Source organism: Sapajus apella, unplaced genomic scaffold, assembly GCF_009761245.1.
Source record: "Sapajus apella isolate SASKATOON/1434 unplaced genomic scaffold, GSC_monkey_1.0 scaffold5, whole genome shotgun sequence".
Lineage (NCBI taxonomy): Eukaryota > Metazoa > Chordata > Mammalia > Primates > Cebidae > Sapajus > Sapajus apella.
In genome coordinates this window covers 16006848-16029843 of record NW_022436945.1, presented here as the reverse complement: position 1 = coordinate 16029843, position 22996 = coordinate 16006848, and the positions used below count along the sequence as shown (strand labels likewise).

Sequence of the window (22996 nt, the reverse complement as noted above, 5' to 3'; positions counted from 1 at the left end):
GCAGTCACAAATCCTTTCTACAAAGAAGATTTTAATTATAATTATTAAACGAGCTAAAATTAAGCAATCACTCTGTCAGTACTCTTCTAAGCAATTATTAACATAACCAACAACCTTGAGGGTAACATACTATTATGTACATTTTAGACACTGGGTAGAAGTAGCTTTTTTAAGATGTTACTGAAGAGCAAGGATTCAAATCTAGTTAGTCTAGCTTGTGAGGACAAAATTATACTGTTAATGGTTACGAGTACAGCTTTGGTGTGAAATAGATCAAGGTCTGTTAATAAGGGTTTGTCAATCACTATGCCTATAAAATAAAGACAGTAATACCTCACACTGTGGGGGAAACACACACACACACACACACACACACACACACACACACACACACTTTAAAGTAAGTTAGTCTCACAAACTGATGGGAAAGCAAGTGTCAGAGTAACTTCTAGCTATTACTATTATTTTCTTAGAAAGAAGACTTCAACCTTCAATAGTTGATAACTACACAGATGGCAGGGGGAGAGAAAATGGGACTTCCACTGAGGCTTTGAAAGCAAACTTAAAAATGACCTAGGAATGAATGAATGATTAGGCATCTTACCCAATGTGTAAAGCACAAATTTTGCAAGTACACTAGGTAAAGTGCACACTTATCCATCTTCCCACTGAAGATTTACTGAAAGCCTACTATATTCCTGGCACTGGGCATTCTGCTGGTTTCCAATACTGGATGTAACTGTTCACAGGTCTAAGATCTCAAGGTGCTTATGATGAATGCAGGGCGACAGCTCTGGTTTTCCTTCATATTTAGAACACAAATTCTTGAAAAAGTAACTAGAGCCTCAAGGTAATCATGAATAATAGTTGTCCTGTAAGAGTAATTTGCCAAATAGCTTCTTTCAACAATAAAAACAAACCGCTTTATTAAACAGATTAAACATTAAAAATCATGTTCTCTGTCAATTAAAGCTTGATCAATGACTTTCTGCACCTTAAAGAGCCATAAAACAAGGCAGTATATGCTAAAGAAATGCAATAAATAGTAAAGTCTGTCAAATAATAGCCCATATGCTTTTCATTCAAATAGAGTAAGGCTGTGTCAATGAATAGGATTTCTATCTGAGCACCGCTGACATCCTGGGGAAAATCATTTTCTGCTGCGGAAGACTGCGCTGTGCATTGTAGGACTATAGCAGCATCACTAACTTTTACCCTGCAGGTGCCAGTAGTACCCTTCCTTGAACTGTGACAAGCACAAGTGTCTCCAGATGGTGCCAAATGTCAGGAAAGAGGGTGGAGTGGGATGGTGGTCACATGAGTCAAAAACTACTGGGATAAACCCAAAAAATTCCAGTGGTAAGGCATCACAATCATCCAGGGTTTTTTTTCAAAATGAAAAAATAGTGAAAATTTTACTATTGGAAAAAACATATTATAGGTGCTGAAGAATCCTTGCCAATAGAATTACTATGTTGTATTATTGAACTGTTAAAAAACATTAATGAAAAAGTTAAAATTCAATTTTTTGAATAGTTACTTTAAAGCACATTATAAATTTTGAAGTCTGTTGTTTACTAATTTCATTTAATGATTCCTTATATAAAATTTTCATTCTAAATGAAAACCAATTAAAAACTATTTGAAGAGTCCAGGAGCAGTGGATCACACCTGTAATCCCAGCACTTTGGGAGGCTGAGGTGGGCGAATCACTTGCTGTCAGGAGTTTGGGACCAGCCTGGCCAACAGAGCGAAATCTCGTCTCTACAAAAAATACAAAATTAGCCGGCCATGGTGGCATGTGCCTGTATTCCCAGCTACTCAGGAGGCTGAGGCAGGAGAATCACTTGAACCTGGGAGGTGAAGGTTGCAGTGGGCCAAGATCACGCCACTGTGCTCTGCTGGGTGACAGCGACACTTTCGTCTCAAAAAAAAAAAAAAAAAAAAAAACTATTTGAAGAACACCATGGAACAACTACTTCTCTAAAGGAGAATGACAAATGCCATTCTAGTTCAACATGTTTAATCTGTGAAAACCTTTGTCAATTTTTTGACTGTGGTTTGCTTTATGAAATTCAAACTTTTTCTACACAGCAAAAAAAAAAAAAACTCCACAAAGAATGCTGAAGTGAAACATCCATGAATGTGCTGCTGTTTCCAATGGATCTACTTTTACCAGTTATGCCACTGGAGACGATGGGAGTCTGCAAATAAAGAGAAGAACCTGGTCCCGGCGTAAAGGTAAAAGAGAACTTCAGTTAAGGGAACATAATCAATGGTATTAAATATCACAGAACAGACAAGGAAGATAAAGATTAGAAAGTCTTTGTAAATTTGAAATTTAGTTCATAAAAGAAACAGCTTAATTAGAATCTTCTCAGTGAGCTGGTGGTGAGGCAACACCACTAAAGTCAGCTGCAAAATGAAAGGGAGGGAAGGAAGTGCAATGAACATGTCATGCTTCTTGGCTGCTAAGGAAAAGGGAATAACTAAGGAATAACTAAGGATAAGGCAGAAAAGTCTGTCTCTTTACAGGATTTTAAAAATTTTGCATATCAAGGAAAGTTTTTTTTTTGAGACGGAATCTCACTCTGTCGCCCAGGCTGGAGTGCAATGGTGCAATCTTGGTTTACTGCAACCTCCACCTCCCAGGTTCAAGCAATTCTCCGGCCTCCGCCTCCCCAGTAGCTGGGATTACAGGCACCCACCACCACACCCAGCTAATTTTTTATATCTTTAGTAGAGACGAGGTTTCACCGTGTTAGCCAGGATCTCTATTTCCTGACTTCACGATCCTCCTGCCTCCGCCTTCCAAAGTGCTAGGGTTACAGGCGTGAGCCCGGCCTAAGAGAAGTTTTTAATTACTAAGTTTGTTAAAACAAGAAAAGCCACGAAGAAAATGTAAAGATGCATTACAAAAACAAAGCAAAACAAAACAAAACAAAAAACTAGTATCTATAAACCTGCTAAGTAGTTGAAGTGTAACACAGAATTCTCAAAGACGAGATTGGAAACACAGAGTGGGGTAAGATCGGCTCAAGCCTTAAATGCCATGATAGTAAACTGTACATTTAATCTATAGGTTTGTGTTTCTCAAAGTAAATTCCTGGAGGCAAGATCCCCTTAAAACAGAGTTCTGAGGTCCAAGACATATGGAAAACACTACATACCATATCTCCCTCTAGGACATAAATTATAGCAGTGAGAGTTTGCGGTGTCCTTATGGTGCTAACCGCCATTCTTCTGAAAACAGACTTCCTTACTTTGTCCCCGCACTCCTACACGCCTCTGTGATTGGTCCAAGGGGTGAGTGGAGTGAGTATAGAGGAGAGGGAATGTGAGAAAACCACCACAAAGACGGGAGGTCCAGTCATCTTTACCTTCAGGCTCACTCTCTGCATTTCTCAAATTGGATTACTGTCACTTGTAAAATCCAAATAATAAAAGTTCCAAAATGAACTCTGTCTTGTAGTAAAGAAATTTATTTTTGTTGTATCAAGAATTTTCAAAGTAATCACACACACACAATATCACACAGGTATACATTTTAGAGAGCTGAAGACCAAACTGAGAAACACTACAGGCCACGGTCATCAAATCACGAAGCAGCCTGTTTTTGTACCCCCTAGGAGCTAAGCATGCCTTTTACATTTTTAAAGAGTTATAGAACAGAGGCTGTATGTGGCCCTCAAAGCCTAAAATATATACTACTTGATGCTACAGAAAATGCTTGCTGATCCCTGCAGACAATTTTTAAAAGTTTTTAAAGAAAAGTTGTAAAACAGAATTCGAATTATTAAATCAATTCAGTATATTACATGGCTGACATTCAATCAAGTTTTTTTTTTGTTTGTTTTTGTTTTTTAAATAAAACTCTTCCTGAAAACTGGACTTACGAACAACTGAGAGTTCAGAAAGCTCAGCTCGACTTCTCATGTCTACTTCGTGCTGCTGCCAAAAGGCATCCGGATTTATACACAACCCCACAAAACCTCGAAGAAATGCCCTATTTTTGTCAGATTCTGTTCTGGCAGTCTCGCTTTTCACACTGTCTCAGACACTTTTTCTCAAAGTGAGCTCCACAATACTTATGGTTTACAAAGGAGCCTGTCTCAATCAAAGACACTTCAATGAAATCAGATAAAATAAAGTGAAACCAATTAATGATAGGACTACTCAGAGCCTTAAACAAATCTTCAAGAGGAGGATGTTTGTAGGCTTCATTTTCTAAGCTATTAGGCCAGACTAAGATCTCCTGTTTTTCTCCTAAGGAAGCTTTCTGAGAACTACTGTTTGCCTGAGGCCCAGTTTTTAAGACGACAATCTAGGGATACTGTCAATAGTCAACAAAGTCCTGGTGAGGCTGCTGTACTATGAGTCTACAACTACCAGTGACCAAAGCCAAACAACAGCACAGGTCCTGTTCCAAGGGAAACACCTGCAAATCTCACTTCAATCCTCTCTTTTTATGATAAAAGTTACAATGTCTCAAAATTCCACAAAGTTTTTTGCAGATAAATAAGTAAATTGCTTTGAATCCTGCCACATAGCTATGAGACACATCCTTTCAAATTCTGACCAACTCTTGGTTTTCCTCTCCCTGCTCCCTACTCCCAAACAGGCATAGGCTGTGACATTGAGAGCAATGGGTCATCAACACATCTGTAATACATCACATCTGTAATACATCACATTTGTACAATAACCATAAAAGGTTATTGTACAAATAAGCCATTTTGCTACTTAAGGCTTTACATCTTATGTTGAGAAAAATATGGAACTAGAGGAATTTGAGAACATAAAACAGCACAAGGTGACGACAATCAACGGCAGGTTCACCACTTGGTTTTATTTCTAATCCTGGTTGATGCAAACTTGACTCTTCGAATCCCAGGGATCAGACCACAGAGTCCCTTCCTACTCTACTCCATTCTCTTATTCCCTCAAGATACCCTACAAACATGTGATTGGTCCAAGTAAAGTTGAATCTCATTTGCAACCACTTTTTAATATAAATTATTTACCCATATATGGACTTATAAGTTGACTAACAAACTACATACAGCAAAGGTCATATATTACTATTCATGTAGCAGATCAACTTTAGGGTTTGAGTATCGATTTAAATTCATTTTACATTTACCTACTTTACATAATGTTTGTTACTCATAGGGGTCTTATGATGAAACAAAATAATACATGACTAGGTTGAAACATGAATATTGCAACCTGTCATGCAAAGAAACCTCTGTCTACCAGAAAAGGGCCAAAACATATTAATATGACCAATGTTAACAATTAAAAATGGATGGCTCTCCCGTCTCAAAGTAAGGAGATGAATCATAAAGAGTAACAGGCACAGAAAACAAACTTTAACCATAATCCAGAGTAGGCAAAGAAAATACATAGTTTTAAGAGTTTCTCATTAGGTACTGGTAAAATGCTTCTAAAAATTACATGCTATGGATAGGGAAGAGAAGATATACAAAAAGAAAAAAAACAGGGGTTTTCTCAAAGACAATGCAATCTCTAAGTTAGCAGACACATATGAACATATAATCATCTTAGTCCGTTTCTGTTGCTATAAAATAATAGCTGAAAGTGGGTAATTTATTTAGAAAGAGGTTTACTGGGCTTACAGTTCTGCGCACTGGAAGACTAGGCATCTGGTGAAAGGCTCCAGCTGCTTCCACTCCTGGCTAATGGGGGGCTAGCATGCAGAGATCACAGGGCAACAAAGGAAGAAGAAAGGGAAGGCGCCAGACTCACACCTCCCATTAGACCCCACCTTAAACATTCGGGACTAAATTTCAACATGCTATTTAGAGGATCCAAATATCCAAACCATAGTACCCATGTCAATTTGGACAATAGATATAAAGCTAATTTTTTTTTCTTGTCTTCTTGAAGCAGGTTCTCACTTTGTCACCTAAACTGGAGTACAGTAGCATAATCATGGCTCACTGCAGCCTCAATTTCCCAGGCTAGAGGGATCACCCTACCTTAGCTTTCCAAGTAGCTGGGACTACAGGTGTGCATCACCACATCCAGCTAATTCTTTAATATTTTGTAATTCTCCCTCTGCTGCCCAGGCTAGTCTCAAACTCCTGGGTTCAAGCAATCCTTCTGCCTTGGCCTCCCAAAATGCTGGGATTATAGGTCTGAACCACCATGCCTGGCCTGAAGCTTAGTTCTTAACCTTTACCTTAAGGTATTATTACTTACTCTGAGGCAACCTCCAAAGCAAGCCCAACAGAATTTCAGAAACTGATTTTTTCCATATAAGACCATGGCCACAATGTAGGTATATGTGAGAACAGAGAGGTACAGCAGGGAGACCAACAGAAGATGGGCTTTGCAAAAAGTATTAGGCCAAGTGACAGAGAAAAGGTATTCTGAATGAGAGAACACTACAAAATAGTTAGAACAATTACAACAAACCTTGAAGAAATGGCAAATGTTTATGAAGAAAACCTCATGACATTAAACAAATTCAAGCAAAAGCATGAGTTAATGGCTATTAGTCTGGAGTGTTGTAGGAGAGAAGAAGGTTAAGATTACCTTCTTTAGAAGCCTTCAGGATTCCAGTCTAACCTTTTGGTTATTAACAACAGAACAGAGTCACATAGTACAACAGAGTATTAAGCTGAGTAACATATTTTTTTTTTTTTTAAAAAAAAGCACTTCAGAGCTCAGGCCTACTCATATCTAAGGAATAGGCACCTAAACACGACACACTAAGCAATCCTGAAGACCAATGCTTAACTACACTGCAACTAAGATTCTCAGGCTCTAAATGACAAAATGATTTGAGGCCCTAAAAGCTTCAACAATATAAGAATAATTATTCTATGCATTAGTATAACTTCTGATTATTCTGTTTGGGTTTTTTGTTGTTGTTGTTTTTAATCTGACAGTCAAGTTATGCCTGTGGGCCACATGAAAGAGAGTACTTCAAGAGATAGGGATGTCCTTAAAAGTCAACACTCAATTCCTATCATATATATCCTAAAAGAATGTAACTTTTTTTAAAAAAGTGAATCCATAGTAACACTGAATAGTATATTATTAACTAGCCTTAATCAAAAGTTTAAACTCTGTGTCAGCAGAACTATGTTTAGAACACTATCTAAAAGATGACCTTGGAACAGGATGCTTTTTCAATATTGCTTAATTGGGAAAATGGGAGTAAGAATAGTGTATAATAGGTTTCAAAGATTTTTTTTTTTTTAAGGAATAAAATCTGCCCAATTTTAAACTCTCTACACTTCAATGGAGAGAGAAAATGCTAAAATATTTTTTATCAAACAAAATAAAAGATACTAAAATGTTCTTAACTTGAATATTCTTTAAAGGAAAAATGGAGAGAAAACTATTTTTAAAAGCATTCTCAAAGCCCGGTGCGGTGGCTCTCGTCTGTAATCCCAGATTTTGGGAGGCCGAGGCAGAGGGATCACTGGAGCTTAGGAGTTCAACACTAGACTGGGCAACATAGGGAAACCTTGTCTCTACAAAGAATATAAAAATTAGGCGGGCATGGTTGTGTACACCTGTAGTCCTGGCTACTCAGGAGGCTGAGGTGGGAGGCTGGCTTGAACGCATGAAGCAGAGGGTGCAGTGAGCCAAGATTATGCCACTGCACTCAAGCCTGGGCCATAAAGCCAGATTTTGTCTCCCTCTCTCTCAAATAAAAAAAAAAGCCAGATGGTACCTAAAATTGTAACATATTACCTATCAAAAGGGAAACATCTGATTTCCAAGTTTGTGCTTAATAAAATAAACCTCTATCACAGATTTGGTCATCGATTTCACATTTCCATTTGCTGTTATACAAACTTTTTGCTAAATTTGCCTTATTTTAGCTTCAATAATAAACAATATAAATCTGTAGTTTGCTCTCTTTCAGAGATTTAAAAAGAAATAAAACTTACCTGAAGCAAGGCATGGTGGCTCACACCAGTAATCCCAGCACTTTGGGAAGCCAAAGCAGGCGAATCACTTGAGGTCGGGAGTTTGAAACCAGCCTGACCAACATGGTGAAAACACATCTCTACTAAAAATTAAAAATTAGTCGGGCATGGTGGTAGGCACCTGTACTCTAGCCTGGGCGACAGAGCAAAAAAAAAAAACAGAAAAACAAACAAACAAAAAAAGTACCTGAATTTTCCCAAGAAGATACACTAATCCTTTTCAGAATATTTTTAAAGTGTAAAATCTTCTAAGTTTTTAACAGCTTTACTGGGATTTAGTCGAAAACCAATAATATACACTTATTTTAAAGTGTGCAATGTGACAAGTTTTGGCATATGTATATACACCATAACCAAAATCAAAATAAAGATATTCACAATTCTGAGTTTCCTTTCTGCCTCCTTGTAATCTTTCCTCCTGCTTCCCTTTGCCCCAGGAAACCATGGATCTACTTTTTGTCACTACAGATCAGTTTGCATTTTCTGTAATTTTAGATAAGTAGACTCATGCAGTATATATTATCTTGATACATTTAGAAAAATACATTTAGAAAATTGAGTATAATTATTTTAAGATCCATCTATGTTGTTGCATGTATCAAGTTCATTCCTTTTTTACTGCTTAATAGAAATTCGTTGTAGAACACACTACAATTTGTTGATCCACTCACCTGTTGCTGGATATTGGGGTTATGTTTGTATGACTATTATAATAAAGCTAATATGAACATTTGTGTTCAGGCCTTTGTATTCAGATGTTTTCATTTTCCTTGGTTAAATATGTAGGAATGGAATGACTGGGCCATATGGTAGATGTTTTAACATTTTAAGAAAGTGTTAAATTATTTTCCAAAATTATTGTACCACTTTATATACTCACTGCCAATGTATGAAAGTACTAGCTGTTCCACATCATGAGGCCTTTAAATTTCAGACATTTTAACAGCTATCTAATATTAATAGTATCTAACTGCTAGAAACTCTATGTGTCCCTCCAAAATTCTTATGCTGAAACCTAATCAGGAATGCCATGGTAGCAAGAGGTGGGGCATCTGGGAGGTAATGAGGTCATGAGGATGGAGCCTCCGAGAATAGGATCAGTGCCCTTGTCCCTCCTGCCATGTGAGCACACATAAAAAAGACGGCCATCTATCAACCAGCAAGCATCTCCCAACAGACATGAAACACATTGGTGTCTTGATCTTAGACTTCCCACAGCCTCCAGAAATATAAGAAATAAATTTGTGGTTTATAAGCTACCCAGTTAATGGTACACTGTTACAGCAAACCAATGGGACTAACACACTCACTGTAGTCTTAATTTGCCCCTCCTTAATGAGTATTTGTCATATTCACACATTCTTTGGATTAGTATCTGTTCAGATCATTTCCGCCCTTTAAAAACTGATTATTTCCTTATTATTTACTTTTCAGAGTCTTTTAATCTTTGTTCTTTATTTTGATGAAGTAAAATTAATTAATTTCTTCCAGAGATTGTGTTTTTAGTATCTAAGAAATGTTTGCCTAATAAACAATATTTTCTCCTATGTTTTCTTCTAAAAGCTGTATAAAGTTTTATATTTAGGTCTATATTGAGCTATTTTTTTAATATGGTACTATGTATAGACTGTAGTTACTTCGTGTGTGTGGGAGGGGGTTAAAGGAGAAATGGATATCCAATTGTTCCACAATCAACTATCAGAAAGACTATCATTTTAAAAATCTAGCTAGATTGCCTTTGCACCTTGACTGGAAAGCAACTGACCATATCTGAATAACTATTTCTGGCCACTAACACAAGACTTAGCTATCTTTATGCCAATACAATACTTTAAATTACCATAGCTTTATAATAAGTCTTGAAACCAGGCAATATAAGTGCTTTTTGCTCTTTTTCAAGATTGTTTGCATTTCTATTAAATTTTAGAAACAGCTTATCAACTATTACAAAAAAAGCCTGCTGAGATTTTGACTGCGATTGTGTTGAATCCACAGAATCAATTTGAGAAGAACTGACATTTTAACTAAATATATTTGTTTGAGACAGGGTCTCGCTCTACCATCTAGGCTGGAATGCAGTGGTGCAAACATGGATCACTGCAGCCTGAACTTCCTGGGCTCAGGCAGTCCTCCTGCCTCAGCCTCCCAATGAAGCTTGAACCACAGGCCCGCGCCACCATGCCCAGCTAATTTTTTTATTATTTGTAGAGACAAAGTCTCACTTTGTTGCCCAAGCTGGTTTCAAACTCCTGGCCTTAAGTGATCCTCACACCTCAGCCTTTCAATGTGTTGGGATTACAGGTGTGAGCCATCGCACCCAGCCCACGTCAACAATATTAAGTCTTCTACCTAAAGAACATTTAATTAGAACTTTGAGTTCTCCCAGTAGTGTTTGGTTGTCTTCAGTGTAGAGTTTTTGCACATTCTGTCATATTTTTGAGGAATTACATATATTTTTATACTACTGTATAAACTGTATTGCTTTCAAATTTCAATTTCCCATTGCTCATTGGTATACAGAAATACAATTTAGTTGTGTAGGTTAATCATGTATTCTACGACCTTGCTAAACTCACTCATTAGTTCTAGTAGCAAGATACTGCAGTATTTTCTATATAGATGATCATGATATCTGCAAATAAAGACGGTTTCACATCTTTCTTTGCCATCTAGGTGTCTTTCATTTCTTTCCCATCTAGGTGTCTTTCATTTCTTTTTCTGGCCTTATTGTACCAATTAGAACCTCAAATACAATGCTAAATGGAAGAAGTGAAAGCAGACATCCTGTGTTGTTCCTGAGGAAACATTCAGTGTTTAGTAGAGGAAAAGCATTCAGTGTTTCACCATCAGCACGCTGTAAAATGCTGTTTTTTCACAGGCACCCTACAATGAGGAAATTCTCTTTTACTCCAAGTTTGCCGAGAATTTCTATTAAGAATGGGTGTCAAAAGCTTTTTCTAAATCCCCTAAGATAACCATGATTTTCATTTTTTGTTCTATTAATACACTGAGTTACATGAACTGTTTTCCTGAGATAAAGCTCACTAGGTCATGACGTATCATCCCATCAATATACTGTTGGATTCCATCTGAAAATTTGTTAAGACTTTTTATATCTACGTTCACAAGGGAATTGGTCTGTAATTTCATTTTCTTGCCTGCTTTTCAAAACAGGGTAATGCTATGCTCACAGAATGAACTGAGAAGTATGTCCTGCTCTCCAATTTTCTAAAAGAGTATGTATAGAATTAAGATTTTTTTTTTCTTAAATATATAGAATTAAACAGTGAAGCCATCTGGGCCTACAGTTTTCTTTGTCAGAAGGTTTATAAGTTCAATTTCCTAAGATATAGGACCATTCAGGTTACCTGTTTCTTGAGTAAGCTTTGGTAGTTTGTTAATTTCAAGAAATTTGTGCATTTCTTCAAAAGTTGAGTATTACTGGTAAAAAGTTAATTATAATATTTGCTTATTATCCTTCAAAAATATCTGTGACTCTGTAGTGATGTCATCTTTCTTGTTCTTGATACTAGTAATTTGCACAGAATCGGATTTCTATCTAGTATGATTGTCCTTCAGCTTGGAGAATTTCTTTTAACACTGTAGCTAAGGCCTATTTGCAGTAAATTCTTTCAATTTTTAACATGCCTAAAAAGGTCTGTATCTACTGGGTGTAGAATTCTAGGCTGACAAGTATAGGTCTCCCTTGAGCACTTCAAAGCACTTGCTCTGTCTTATCCATAACAAGGTTTCAGATGAAAAACCGGCTGTCTTCCTCTCTTTGTTCCTCTGTGCCTAATTTGTCTTTTGTTTTCTGTTGTTTGTTTTTTTTTTTCTTTATCACTGACTTTAATCAATTTGATTAGAGTGCTTCTGGGTAGTTTTTGTACTCAGGATTAACTGATTTTTTTTTTTTTTTACTCTGTCACCCAGATGGAGTGCAGTGGTGTGATTTCGGCTCACTGCAACCTCTGCCTCCTGGGTTCAAGTGATCCACTCACCTCAGTCTCCCAAGTAGCTGAGACTACAGGCATGTGCCACAACACCTAGCTAACTTTTTAAAAAAAACTTTTTGATAGAGACAGGGTTTTACCATGTTGCCCATGCTGATCTTGAACTCCTCCCAAGGTGCTGGGATTACAGGCATGGACCACAGCACCCAGCTTAGATCTGTGGTTTTACAATTTTCACTAATTTCCAAGTTAGAACATTTTTGCCATTATTTTTTCATATATTGTTTTAATCATACTCTCCCTTCAATGACTAACCACATATATATTAGGCCACTTGACAATAAACCATGGCTCATTATAATGCTCACCACTTTTTTTTACTTTTTCTTTTCGTGCTTCATCTATTGCCACATCTTTATGTTTACTAACCTACTCTTTGTTCATTCTGAAATTAATCTTATCTTTTTCCACCTTAAATATTGTAGTTTTCATCTTCAGAGATTTAATTTGAGAGAGAGAGAAAGAGAGAGAGTGTGCGTGCATGCGTGTGTGTGTATCATCTTCTATGTCTCTATTAAACTTTCCTCTAGCTCAGGTATCTACTAATAGCCTGTAGGCCAAATCCTATCTACCACCTATTTTACAAATAAAGCTATACTTCACTGTACGACACTCTTAATTGTTTACACATTGTCTACTGCTGCTTTTGTACTACAACAGAGGTGGGTAGTATGAAAGAGATTGTATGGGCAACAAAGCCTAAAATATATACCATCTGAGGCTTTAAAGGAAAATTTTCCCAGCTCTTGATCTTGCCATCTTGGGCATATAGAACACAAATATAATAACTGTTTTAGGCTGGGCACCATGGATCACACCCATAATCCCAGCGCTTTGGGATGCCAAGGCAGAAGGCCTGTCTGAAGCCAAGAGTTCAAGGCGAGCCTGGGCAACATAGTGAGACCCTGTCTTTATAAAAAACAAAAAAAATTACTGTTTTAATGTTCTTATCTAGTAATTCTATCACGACCATGTCATTTGTGGGTTGGTTTTGACTCCCTGATTTTTTTCTTGTTATGGGTATTTTCTTGCTCCTTTGTAAGACCGACATATTTTGATTTTGCCCTTCTAAGTGCTGGATATTTTTCTATTCCTATGGTCTTGAGCTTTGTTCTGGTACACAGTTAAGTTTCATCCTTTCAATCCTTCTTTAAGTTTGCCAGGTGAAAACAGAGCATCTTTAGTCTGTACCCAATTTTATATTACTACTAAAACAAAACCCTTCTAAGCACTCTAGTGAATGCCCTATAAATTATGACATTTTCCACTCTGGCTACTGTTAACAGGCACAATTCATAGCCCTAATGAATTTTAGAAATTGTTCCCCCTAATTTTTTTTGGATGGTTTTCCCCAGTCCCCACCATGGAGTAGTTTCTTTACACAAGCATGCTGACCAATATTCAGCTGAAGACTCAAAGGAAACCTCTGCAGATCTCTGGAACTCTTTGTACAGTTCATTTCTCTCTACTTTGCAGCCCTACTAACTGTCTTGCCCTCTGTGGACTCCCAGTTTCTCAGGAATCACTTATCCTTCCATGTCTGATGTTCAGTATCTGGAAAATTATTGTTTTACGTATTTTGTCCAGGTTTTTGCTCCAAGCCAGAGAGTAATTCTACCCCATGTTACTCCATCTTGGCAAGAAGCAAAAGTCTTAAAAGCTACTAAAGTTTTCCAAAGAGGGGAAACTGTTTAAAAGGCAAATAATGGAAAATAATGATAAAGGAAATGGGAGTTACTGCATATATTTAGGGGGAAAGAAAGGCAAATTTCCTCATGAAGTTTATTACTGTATTGATTGTTATATTTAGAGAATGTTATTTTACATTAACTAACTTACTCATCAAAATATATCATTAGCAGTCACTCTAACTCTTGCTGGTAATGAAATAAAAATGTTAAATTTTAAATTTCAAAATGTTTACACATATGAATATAGCAATTCCACTTACCAGAATTTACTCAACAGATTATAAATATAATATATATATAAAAACAAGTAATTAAAAATATATTTACATGCCCTGTGAGACAAGCTATATTTTCCTAGTTCACTTAACCTAGAATATTTATGTAATGCTTTTTCAAAAAAATATTTTAAATTTCAAAATAATACTGAGATTACAGAAATGCTGTAAAAGCAGTACAAGTAGTACAAAGAATTCCTAATCTCCTTTCACTCAGACCTCCATAAGGCTAACATTTTACACCTCATTTGCATATTATGTTCAAATCATTTAAGAGCACACTGCGGATATAGTACTACTTTACCCAAAATATTTCAGCATTTATTTCCTAACAACAAGTACGTTCTTTCATACAATTATCACTGATTCAATACTAATACCTAATCTACAGATTTTATTCAAATTTTGCCAGCTGTCCCACAGAAATCCTTTATGGGGACCCCTGGTGGGTGGAGTAGGTATTCTGAGAGACTACCACTGTCCTCAGGCCAAATCAGGAGGGCCACCAGTTTTTGTAAATAAAGTTGTGCTGGAACACAGATATGCGATTCTTTTAGAAACTGTCTACGGCTGATTTGGGGATAGAAGGACAGAGTCTAGAAGTCCTAACACACTTAGTGAGGCCCTCTAAACTTAACATGCTTATTATCTGATCCATTACAGAAAACATTTGGCAACTCCAGCTTTACAGCAAAAGAAAAAAATTTTTTCCTGGCTCAGGATAACTATGGCTCTGTGTCTCTGGTCTCCTTTAATCTAGAGGAGTTTCTCAATCTTTTATATTTTATAACCTTAAAATTTAGGAAGCACACATGACAATTTATTTTCTAGAATGGCCCTCAATTTATTTCTGTCTGACATTTCCTTATTGTTAGATTTAGCTTATGTATTTTTGGCAAGAATACCACAAAAGTGATCATGTGTCTTTCTTGGGATGCACATGATATCTATTTGTCCGTTACTGGTGATAATAATTTACATAATTAAGATGATGTCTGACAGGTTTCTCCACTGTCATGTTATTACTTTTCCCTATTATCATCAAATACATATTTTGTGAGGGTATACTTTGAGACTCTGTAAATATTGTGTTTATCATCAAACATTAACCCAGTCATGGAAGCACCCACTGATGATTTTTGTCTATTGAGGTTGTCAAAACCTTACATTCCTTCTACACTTATTAGGCAACATGCTTCTGTCAGGAAAAGCTATCCTCTTTATCCCATTAATTGATTACAAATAATTTTTATTTATACAAATAAATAATATTTATCCTGAATTAATTATCTCAGTATAGACTTCTAAGCTGTTGTTTTATTACATGGTCATTAATCCATTACTATCATTATTTATCTTGATCAGAGTGTCCCAGATTTCCCCTTCAAACTGTCCTTTGTATCCTTCTGCAGGTCGCCATCATTCTTTAAGTGTAACAGCTTTTTAAAATAACAGCTATAATTTGGAAATAACCTAAATGGTCATCAATGTGAAATATTAAATTAAAAATTGTATGAAAAACCATGGAGCCACCAAAGGGAAATATCAAGATAGAAGATGCACAGTTAAGTGGCGTTAAAAGGTGTAGAACAATGATAGAGTGTGATCTCAGTTGAGTTTATGAAGAAAAAGGACAGGCATATACATATATACATATGCTTCAAAGACACCAAAAAAAAACTGCTAAAGAGGCGAGGTTTGTACTGACTATAGGACATGGCTATAGAACTAGCTCTCTTTATTTTACAACTCCCGCTGCTGGAAATTTTTTAAATAATTTAAGACTAATACTTTTAACATTCATAATTAAAATGTATACTGTACAACTTTTTATATTCAAGAATTGATAAAACTTGTGTTTTCTTAAAATGGGTAAAAATTTTTTTTTCCTTAAAATTCTTTCCTAAAAGCATTTACTTTCAAATTTCGCCTGCAATCAACAAATTGTGATGGGCTAACCATAGCGAGATATAGAAAGCTATCTCTACCCTGTCATCCATGTTGTATTCACTACAGGAAACTCAAGACTAATTCTCAGGTTTCATTTTCCCTTTTCAATTATGTCCTTTTATTCCTGTTTTTGGTGGGGGAGGGGAGGAGAGAGGAAAGAAAGGGAAGATAAGAATAAGTTTATACTCTAGATAGTAATATTTGAATGACTTCAAGAGTACATAATACAATTTCTAAAACAACAGGATCCATACTTTCATAAAATGTGTGTGCAAAAAGCTGACAAATATAATGCTCACCTAGTAAGTCGTTTAGGTGGAGGCCGCTCACCAAATTTCCTGGGAAAAAAAATAAAGAAAATAAATTAAGTAAGCCATATGATACACTCTACAGTAACCTTTTCAGGCATCATAAAATCTCCATTATGACTTACACTTCAATGTCACTGAAACACAATGTAGACAGAAATCCTCCGGTAAGCATTTGTACCCCAAAATTACAAAATACACATTTAAAAATGGTTCTTAAACACAAACAACATACCCTAAGTAAGCCTTATGGACCCACTCTGAACAAGTAGCACACTGATTACATGTGGAGGGTAGGTATCTTTTATGGATGACTTACCAATAAAACAACTAACCAAAGACCCTCACAAAGTTTATCATGTGTCAGGCACCAATGCTATACATCTGTTATACAACCTATGTAATCATAAAATAATTCTATTGGTTCGGTGCAGCGGCTGACGCCTATAATTCCAACACTTTGGGAGGCTGAGGCAGGTAGATTATTTAAGGTTAGGAGTTCGAGACCAGCCTGGCCAACATGTTGAAGCCCCGTCTCTACTAGAAATACAAAAATTAGCTGGGCGGTAGTGGCGTGCACCTGTAATCCCAGCTACTCAGTAGGCTGAGACAGGAGAATCCCTTGAGGCTGAGAGGTACAGGTTGCGGTGAGCCAAGATCAGGCCACTGTACTCCAGTCTGGGCAAAAGTGAGACCCTGTCTCAAAAAAAAAAAAAAAAAAAAAAAATTCTATGAGACAGGTGTGGTGGTGTATGCCTGTAGTTGCAGCTACTTGGGAGGCTGAGGTAGCAAAATAGACTGAACCCAAAAGTTCAAGGCTACAATGAGCCATGACTGCACCACTGTACTCCATCCTGGATGACACAGCAAGACTCTGTCTAAAAGCAAGAAGAAAATTCTATTGGGTATAAACAGGCCTCATTTTAAAGACGTAAAAAGCAACAAGCCCAATGTCACAAAGTAAGCATTAGGCAGAGATGAGACTTCCTAGATTTTAACTATTTAATTTGCCTACAGTCTACAGCCTTTAAAATGGCCTAGCATAGAAGCATTTCAGCTGGTTGGGAGTGGACAAAGAGAAAAGCGGGAGCAAAGGCAAGAAAGCACACTCAGGTTGGAACTGGAGTACAACACAGCAGGTAAGAGAAAGTCTCCAGAGTAAGATTGGCTGGGTTCAAATCCATGATTTGGTATTTATTTGCTGTGTAACCCTGAAGTTACTTGACTCCCTAGATCTCAGTTTCCTCATCTGTAAAAAGGGCACAGTGACCGTGCTTACCTCAAAGAGTTGTTGAGGGAATTAAATATATTAGTCAATATACAGAAAGCACATAAGACCAGGCACGGTGGCTCATGCCTGTAATCCCAGCACTTCGGGAGGCTGAGGAGGGTGGATCACCTCATTTCAGGATTTCAAGACCAGCCTGGCTAACATGGTGAAACCCCGTCCTATTAAAAATACAAAAATTAGACAGATGTGGTGGCACGGGCCTGTAATCCCAGCTACTCGGGAGGCTGAGGCAGGAGAATTGCTTGAACCCAGGAGGCGGAGGTTGCAGTGAGCCAAGATCGTGCCACTGTACTCCAGCCTGAGCGACAGAGTGAGACTCCATCAAGAAAGAAAGAAAAGAAAAGGAAAGAAAAAGAAAGAAAGAAAGAAAGAAAGAGAGAGAGAGAGAGAGAGAGAGGGAGGGAGGGAAGGAGGGAGACAGGGAAGAAAATAGAGTAGTGCTTGAAACACAGTAAGTACTCAATAATAGCTAGTAATTACTATCATTTTTTAGTTACAAGTAGTTAAGCCAAAATAACTAAAGGAACTAAATATGATTTTAATAGAGATAAATAAGTATATAAAGAAGAAACTGTGGTTTCTACGTTATTTCCTCTGAAATAGGAAGTATACACTTCTAAAAGAGACAGTGAAGGCACAGCACTTGAACAAGGCCAACAGAAGTTGTTTTTCATTTTGAAGCAAGATTGCAGTTATAACCAGTTACGTGACTTTTTCATAAACACATATACTTTTTATAAACACAGTTATAGGGCATGAAGTCTTATTTACTTAAAGATTTCTCTACTGTATTTGTAATGTTTCACAAGATTATTAACTTTGATGATAAAAGTCACAGGAACCCACTTAGTTCATTTTGTTGAGTAGTTAAATGTCCTAAGACACAGTTTATGAATTGATCATTCATAAGCAATAAGTATTTGTGACTGGAATATTTTAGTATTTTCATTAAACCTGCAATACTGAAAAACGGCTTTAATTGAAATAGCACAGAAGGCTGGGTGTGGTGGCTCATGCCTGTAATCCCAGCACTTTGGGAGGCCGAGGCGGTGGATCACTTGAGGTCAGAAGTTCAATACCAGCCTGATCAACATGGAGAAACCCCGTCTCTGCCAAAAATACAAAATTAGCCAGGAATGGTGGTACATGCCTGTAATTCTAGCTATTCGGGAGGCTGAGGCAGACAATCGCAAGAATCACTTGAACCTGGGAGCCGGAGGTTGCTGTGAGCCGAGATCGCACCATTGTACTCCAGCCTGGGCAACAAGGGTAAAACTCCATCGGTGGGAGGGGGGGAAGAAATAGCACAAAAAAATGGGCAAATAACCCAAGTTTTTGAAAGAAGAATTACTTATGATTAGTTCTATTTAATTTTGTTATACATAATATTCAATTTCTAAAATCAGGAAACAAGGCAAGGCATGGTGGATCACACCTGTAATCCGGCACTTTGGGAGGCCAAGGTGGGTGGATTGTTTGAGTTCAGGAATTTGAGACATGGCGAAACCCTGTCTCTACAAAAAGTACAAAAATTAGTCCGGCATGGTGGCGTGAGCCCCTAATCCCAGGTACTCAGGAGGCTAAGGTGGGAGGATCACTTGAGTCCAGGAAGTTGAGGCTGCAGTGAGCCAAGATCACATTACTACACTCTAGCCTGGGTGACAGAGCAAGACCCTGTCTCAAAACCAAAAAGAAAGAAACAAAATACAATGTTTTACTGGCAACACCAGCAAGGTGGCTGAAGAACACAGATTTCAAAACACTGACTAGCTATGGAATTAAATGCAAAAATTCTGCTCCTAAATCTTTTCTACAAAAAATAATTTTTACACTGATTAAATGTACCACTGTAACATATGATTACAATAAAACTGCATTAATAGGTTATATATAGAATAGTTTACAAAAGCCAAAAATGCAAGCTACTCTTTAAAATACTTCTTTAGATATAGATACTTAGATATATCTGAATATGCAGTATTATACTTAAACAGAGGCAAAGTGAGATATGACCAAATTCTACCTAAGAGCTTAAAATGATAAAAAAAAATTTTAGAGACACACAGTTAACAAATGAGATAAAGCATTTGAATGATGCTGCTACCCATCGTACCAGCTACAAATACTAAATCTGTAACCAGCAAGTACCCTTTGGGATGTATGTAACACAGGACCTAACACAGATTTATTACATGACTAGTAAGAGATTCATCGCACTCAAAATTCAACTGTAAATTTTGTTCCTTGATGCTCTGAAATTCTGTCAATATTAGATTAACAAGTAAATATTAATTAAAATATCTAAGTCCTTTGTTTGAAATACCCATTAGATCAAGTCGACAATTACAAAACATGTCTGTGCAACAACACTCCTGCCCCACAGAAAGTATGTGCAAAAGGGTTCAATATATTTGTTTTTTGTTTTATTTGAGATAGCGTCTCAATCCTGTTGCCCAGGCTGGAGTGCAGTGGCTCGATTACAACTCATTGCAGCCTCCATTCCCAGGCTCAGGTGATTCCCTCACATCATTTTATACAAAACGATACATCCTTCTAGGTGCCATCCTAAGTCTAGAAATCTCATAAATGTTACTAAGATCAAATTGCTTCTTCTGTATATAATAAAATGTTTCTACTACTGACATGTAATCCTTTTTAATCTTTTTAATGCATATGCAATCATATTGCTGTTTATCTCATTAAAACTAATGGCTACTATATATATAGGAGTAGGAAAAGAATAAGAAAATGAGTTTTCTGAAAAAACTCAAAAGGAATTAAGCAGCTTGAGAATGCAGAATTCTGGCTGGGCATGATAGCTCAGACCTGTAATCCCAACACTTTGGGAGTCCGGGTCAGGTCAATAGCTTGAGTCCTGGAGTTCAAGACCAGCCTGGACAACAGAGCAAAACCCTATTTCTTCTAAAAATACAAAAAATAGCCAGGTGTAGCAGCTGGAGTCTGTAGTCCCAGCTACTTGGAAGCTAAAGTGAGGGAATCACCTGAGCCTGGGAATGGAGGCTGCAGTGAGTTGTGATTGAGCACTCCAGCCTCGGCAACAGGATTAAGACCCTATCTCAAACTAAACAAAATAAAACAAAAAAAAGACAATGCATAATTCTGAAGTTCACAATCAAACTAAATTCTAATTATTTAATAAATCTCCATAGGGCTACACATTAAAAACTGTCAAGTTATACTAAGGTACTACATGCATCCTGCACTTAACAAAATCCACTTCCACTACTAATTTGATTAAACAAAATTCATAATGTAATATTTATTTTATGCAACCAAAATAATCACTTCTCAGCAAAACGACAGCAGTCAGCTATAAATTACTCAGATTGATTATAATAAGTTATAAATCAATGATTGATTATATTGTCTCTCTATATTGCAATGGGGACACTGGGAAAGGAGGTACATGCTTTTATCTTTAAAGATAAGATGTCTACTGACATGATCTGTGTTGAGAATCAAACCAAAAATAAGTTGGACCAACCATGTTTAGACAATTATTATGTAAAACATTTTTGATAATAGGTATATGGCGTATTTAACAATGGGAAAAAATCAATTCCTATGCATCTAAGGGCCCTTTTTATTTCATGAAATAATGAATTAATTCCTGTTTGTAACAAAGAATTACTGCTACTACCCAATTTATCTTTTTGCTAAGTATAGATTATCAACATCTCATTTGTATGAGTAGGTTTCTCAAACTTTCTACATGCTATATAAAATCTAGTTTATATTAAATGTAATAATCAATCCTGGCATACATTTAAAGGGAAAAGGTTATGATTCTGGGCTTTAACAACTAAAAAAACAAAGCAAAAATGAGCCAGAATATAGTTGATTTGTGCCATGCTCTTTCCTTCTTGCTCTATGTTCTGTATACTTTTCCCTCAGACTGATAGTGAGAATGAAGAAAACATTTGCTTACCATCACCACCCAGTAATGCTCTTATAATACTTATGGCTCAAGAAAATTTACATTCTTCACCATATGTATGTCATAAGTAAAATTTATAACTAGCAAATTCATTTTACTTCAATTCCACTAGCTTTCTTCTTCTAAGAAAACAATGATTTTATATTCAAAGGAAGAAAAGCTAGGGAAAATGCTAGCTACTGTAGGTAAATCTGATTTCATACACCTGGAAGTATGAGGTTCTTTTTTAAGCTGTAATCTATTATTAAACATAGTGCTTCTGACCTGTAAATAGTATTGAGGTTCCCACATATCCTCCAGTCCATTAGAATTTTTAAGTAAATAAAAAACCTGCATACACATTAATATATACACATTTTTGTTTTGCTAACAGAGGAGGTATTGTTTTCTCCCAAACCAGATACATTTGCTTCTACCTATGTCCTTAACAGATTGGTGAATATGACCACAAGTGTATTGAGGACAAATGTGATAAAAGTTATCAAAACTACACTATCTTAACACCTTTTCTGGCTAACAGATGCTTCACATAAGAAACCCAACTCAAAAATCACAAGAAAAAAAAAAAAAAAAACAAGAAAAAACGTTTTTGAATACAGAAAAATACAGTAATTACACTGGTACAAAAAAAAAAAAAAGCAAAAATCTATCTAGAATGCTGTCTAGTAACACTACTAGAACTTTGATCTGAAAACCATAGCTGACTTAAAAAACAAACTCGTAGGGACACCTACTTGCCGCTCCTTGGGTTGTGAAACTAGAAGTAATTTATTTTTTCTCTATTTCACAAATCTTTTATTTAACACAGAAAATGAGATAAAATAGTGGGATCAAAATGGATTAAAACAAGAAACATGGTGAGGTATGTGCTGGAGAGGAGTTTATAAAAAGCATCAACAATCCAAACTCATAAACCAACCTTTACACCAATGTGCTGTAAATAGTATATAAATTTTATGCAGCTCAAAAGTACTGGGATTTCTGAACCATGCAGCAGCATTTGATTGGAGAAAAATTTGGCCATCTGATCCATGCCCCCAAGGCAAACATGAACCAAAAGGAGGAAACAAATGGGTGATATACATTATTACTATATTCTGTGATAACAGATAGTATGAAAAGTTAAATGATACTGGGAAGCTGCTTAGCAATTTAAACACAAAAAGAAATACTTAACAGGCTCATTGTAAGACTGCTATTGCTCCTAGTGTCCAAATTTGTTCATTCACCAAATACGTATTGAGCACCTTGAGTAGGGGGACAATTATAGGTAGCTGGTACACATCAATGAATAAGACACACAAATCTCCTTATGGGCCTAAAATGCCACTGGGACAAATGAACAATGATGTATCTTCAAAGATGTTCATCTATATAATGAACATCTTGTAATCCTAGCACTTTGGGAGGCTGAGGCAGGCGGATCACGAGGTCAGGAGTTCCGACACCAGCCTGACCAACATGGTGAAACTCCGTCTCTACTAAAAATACAAAAATTAGCTGGGCATGGTGGCAGGTGCCTGTAATTCCAGCTACTCAG

At 36.6% G+C, this 22996-nt stretch overlaps 1 protein-coding gene across 5 annotated transcripts in view; it reads right to left on the bottom strand.

The window, feature by feature from the left end:
• The window catches only part of RBPJ (recombination signal binding protein for immunoglobulin kappa J region), a 263865-nt gene that overhangs the window by 35408 nt on the left and 205461 nt on the right, over positions 1 to 22996 (bottom strand). For all 5 annotated transcript variants that reach the window (XM_032273632.1, XM_032273621.1, XM_032273625.1 and 2 more), the window contains one exon: positions 16199 to 16237. In XM_032273632.1, coding sequence (XP_032129523.1) covers positions 16199 to 16237 — 39 coding nt within the window. The remainder of the gene's footprint in view (positions 1 to 16198; positions 16238 to 22996) is intronic.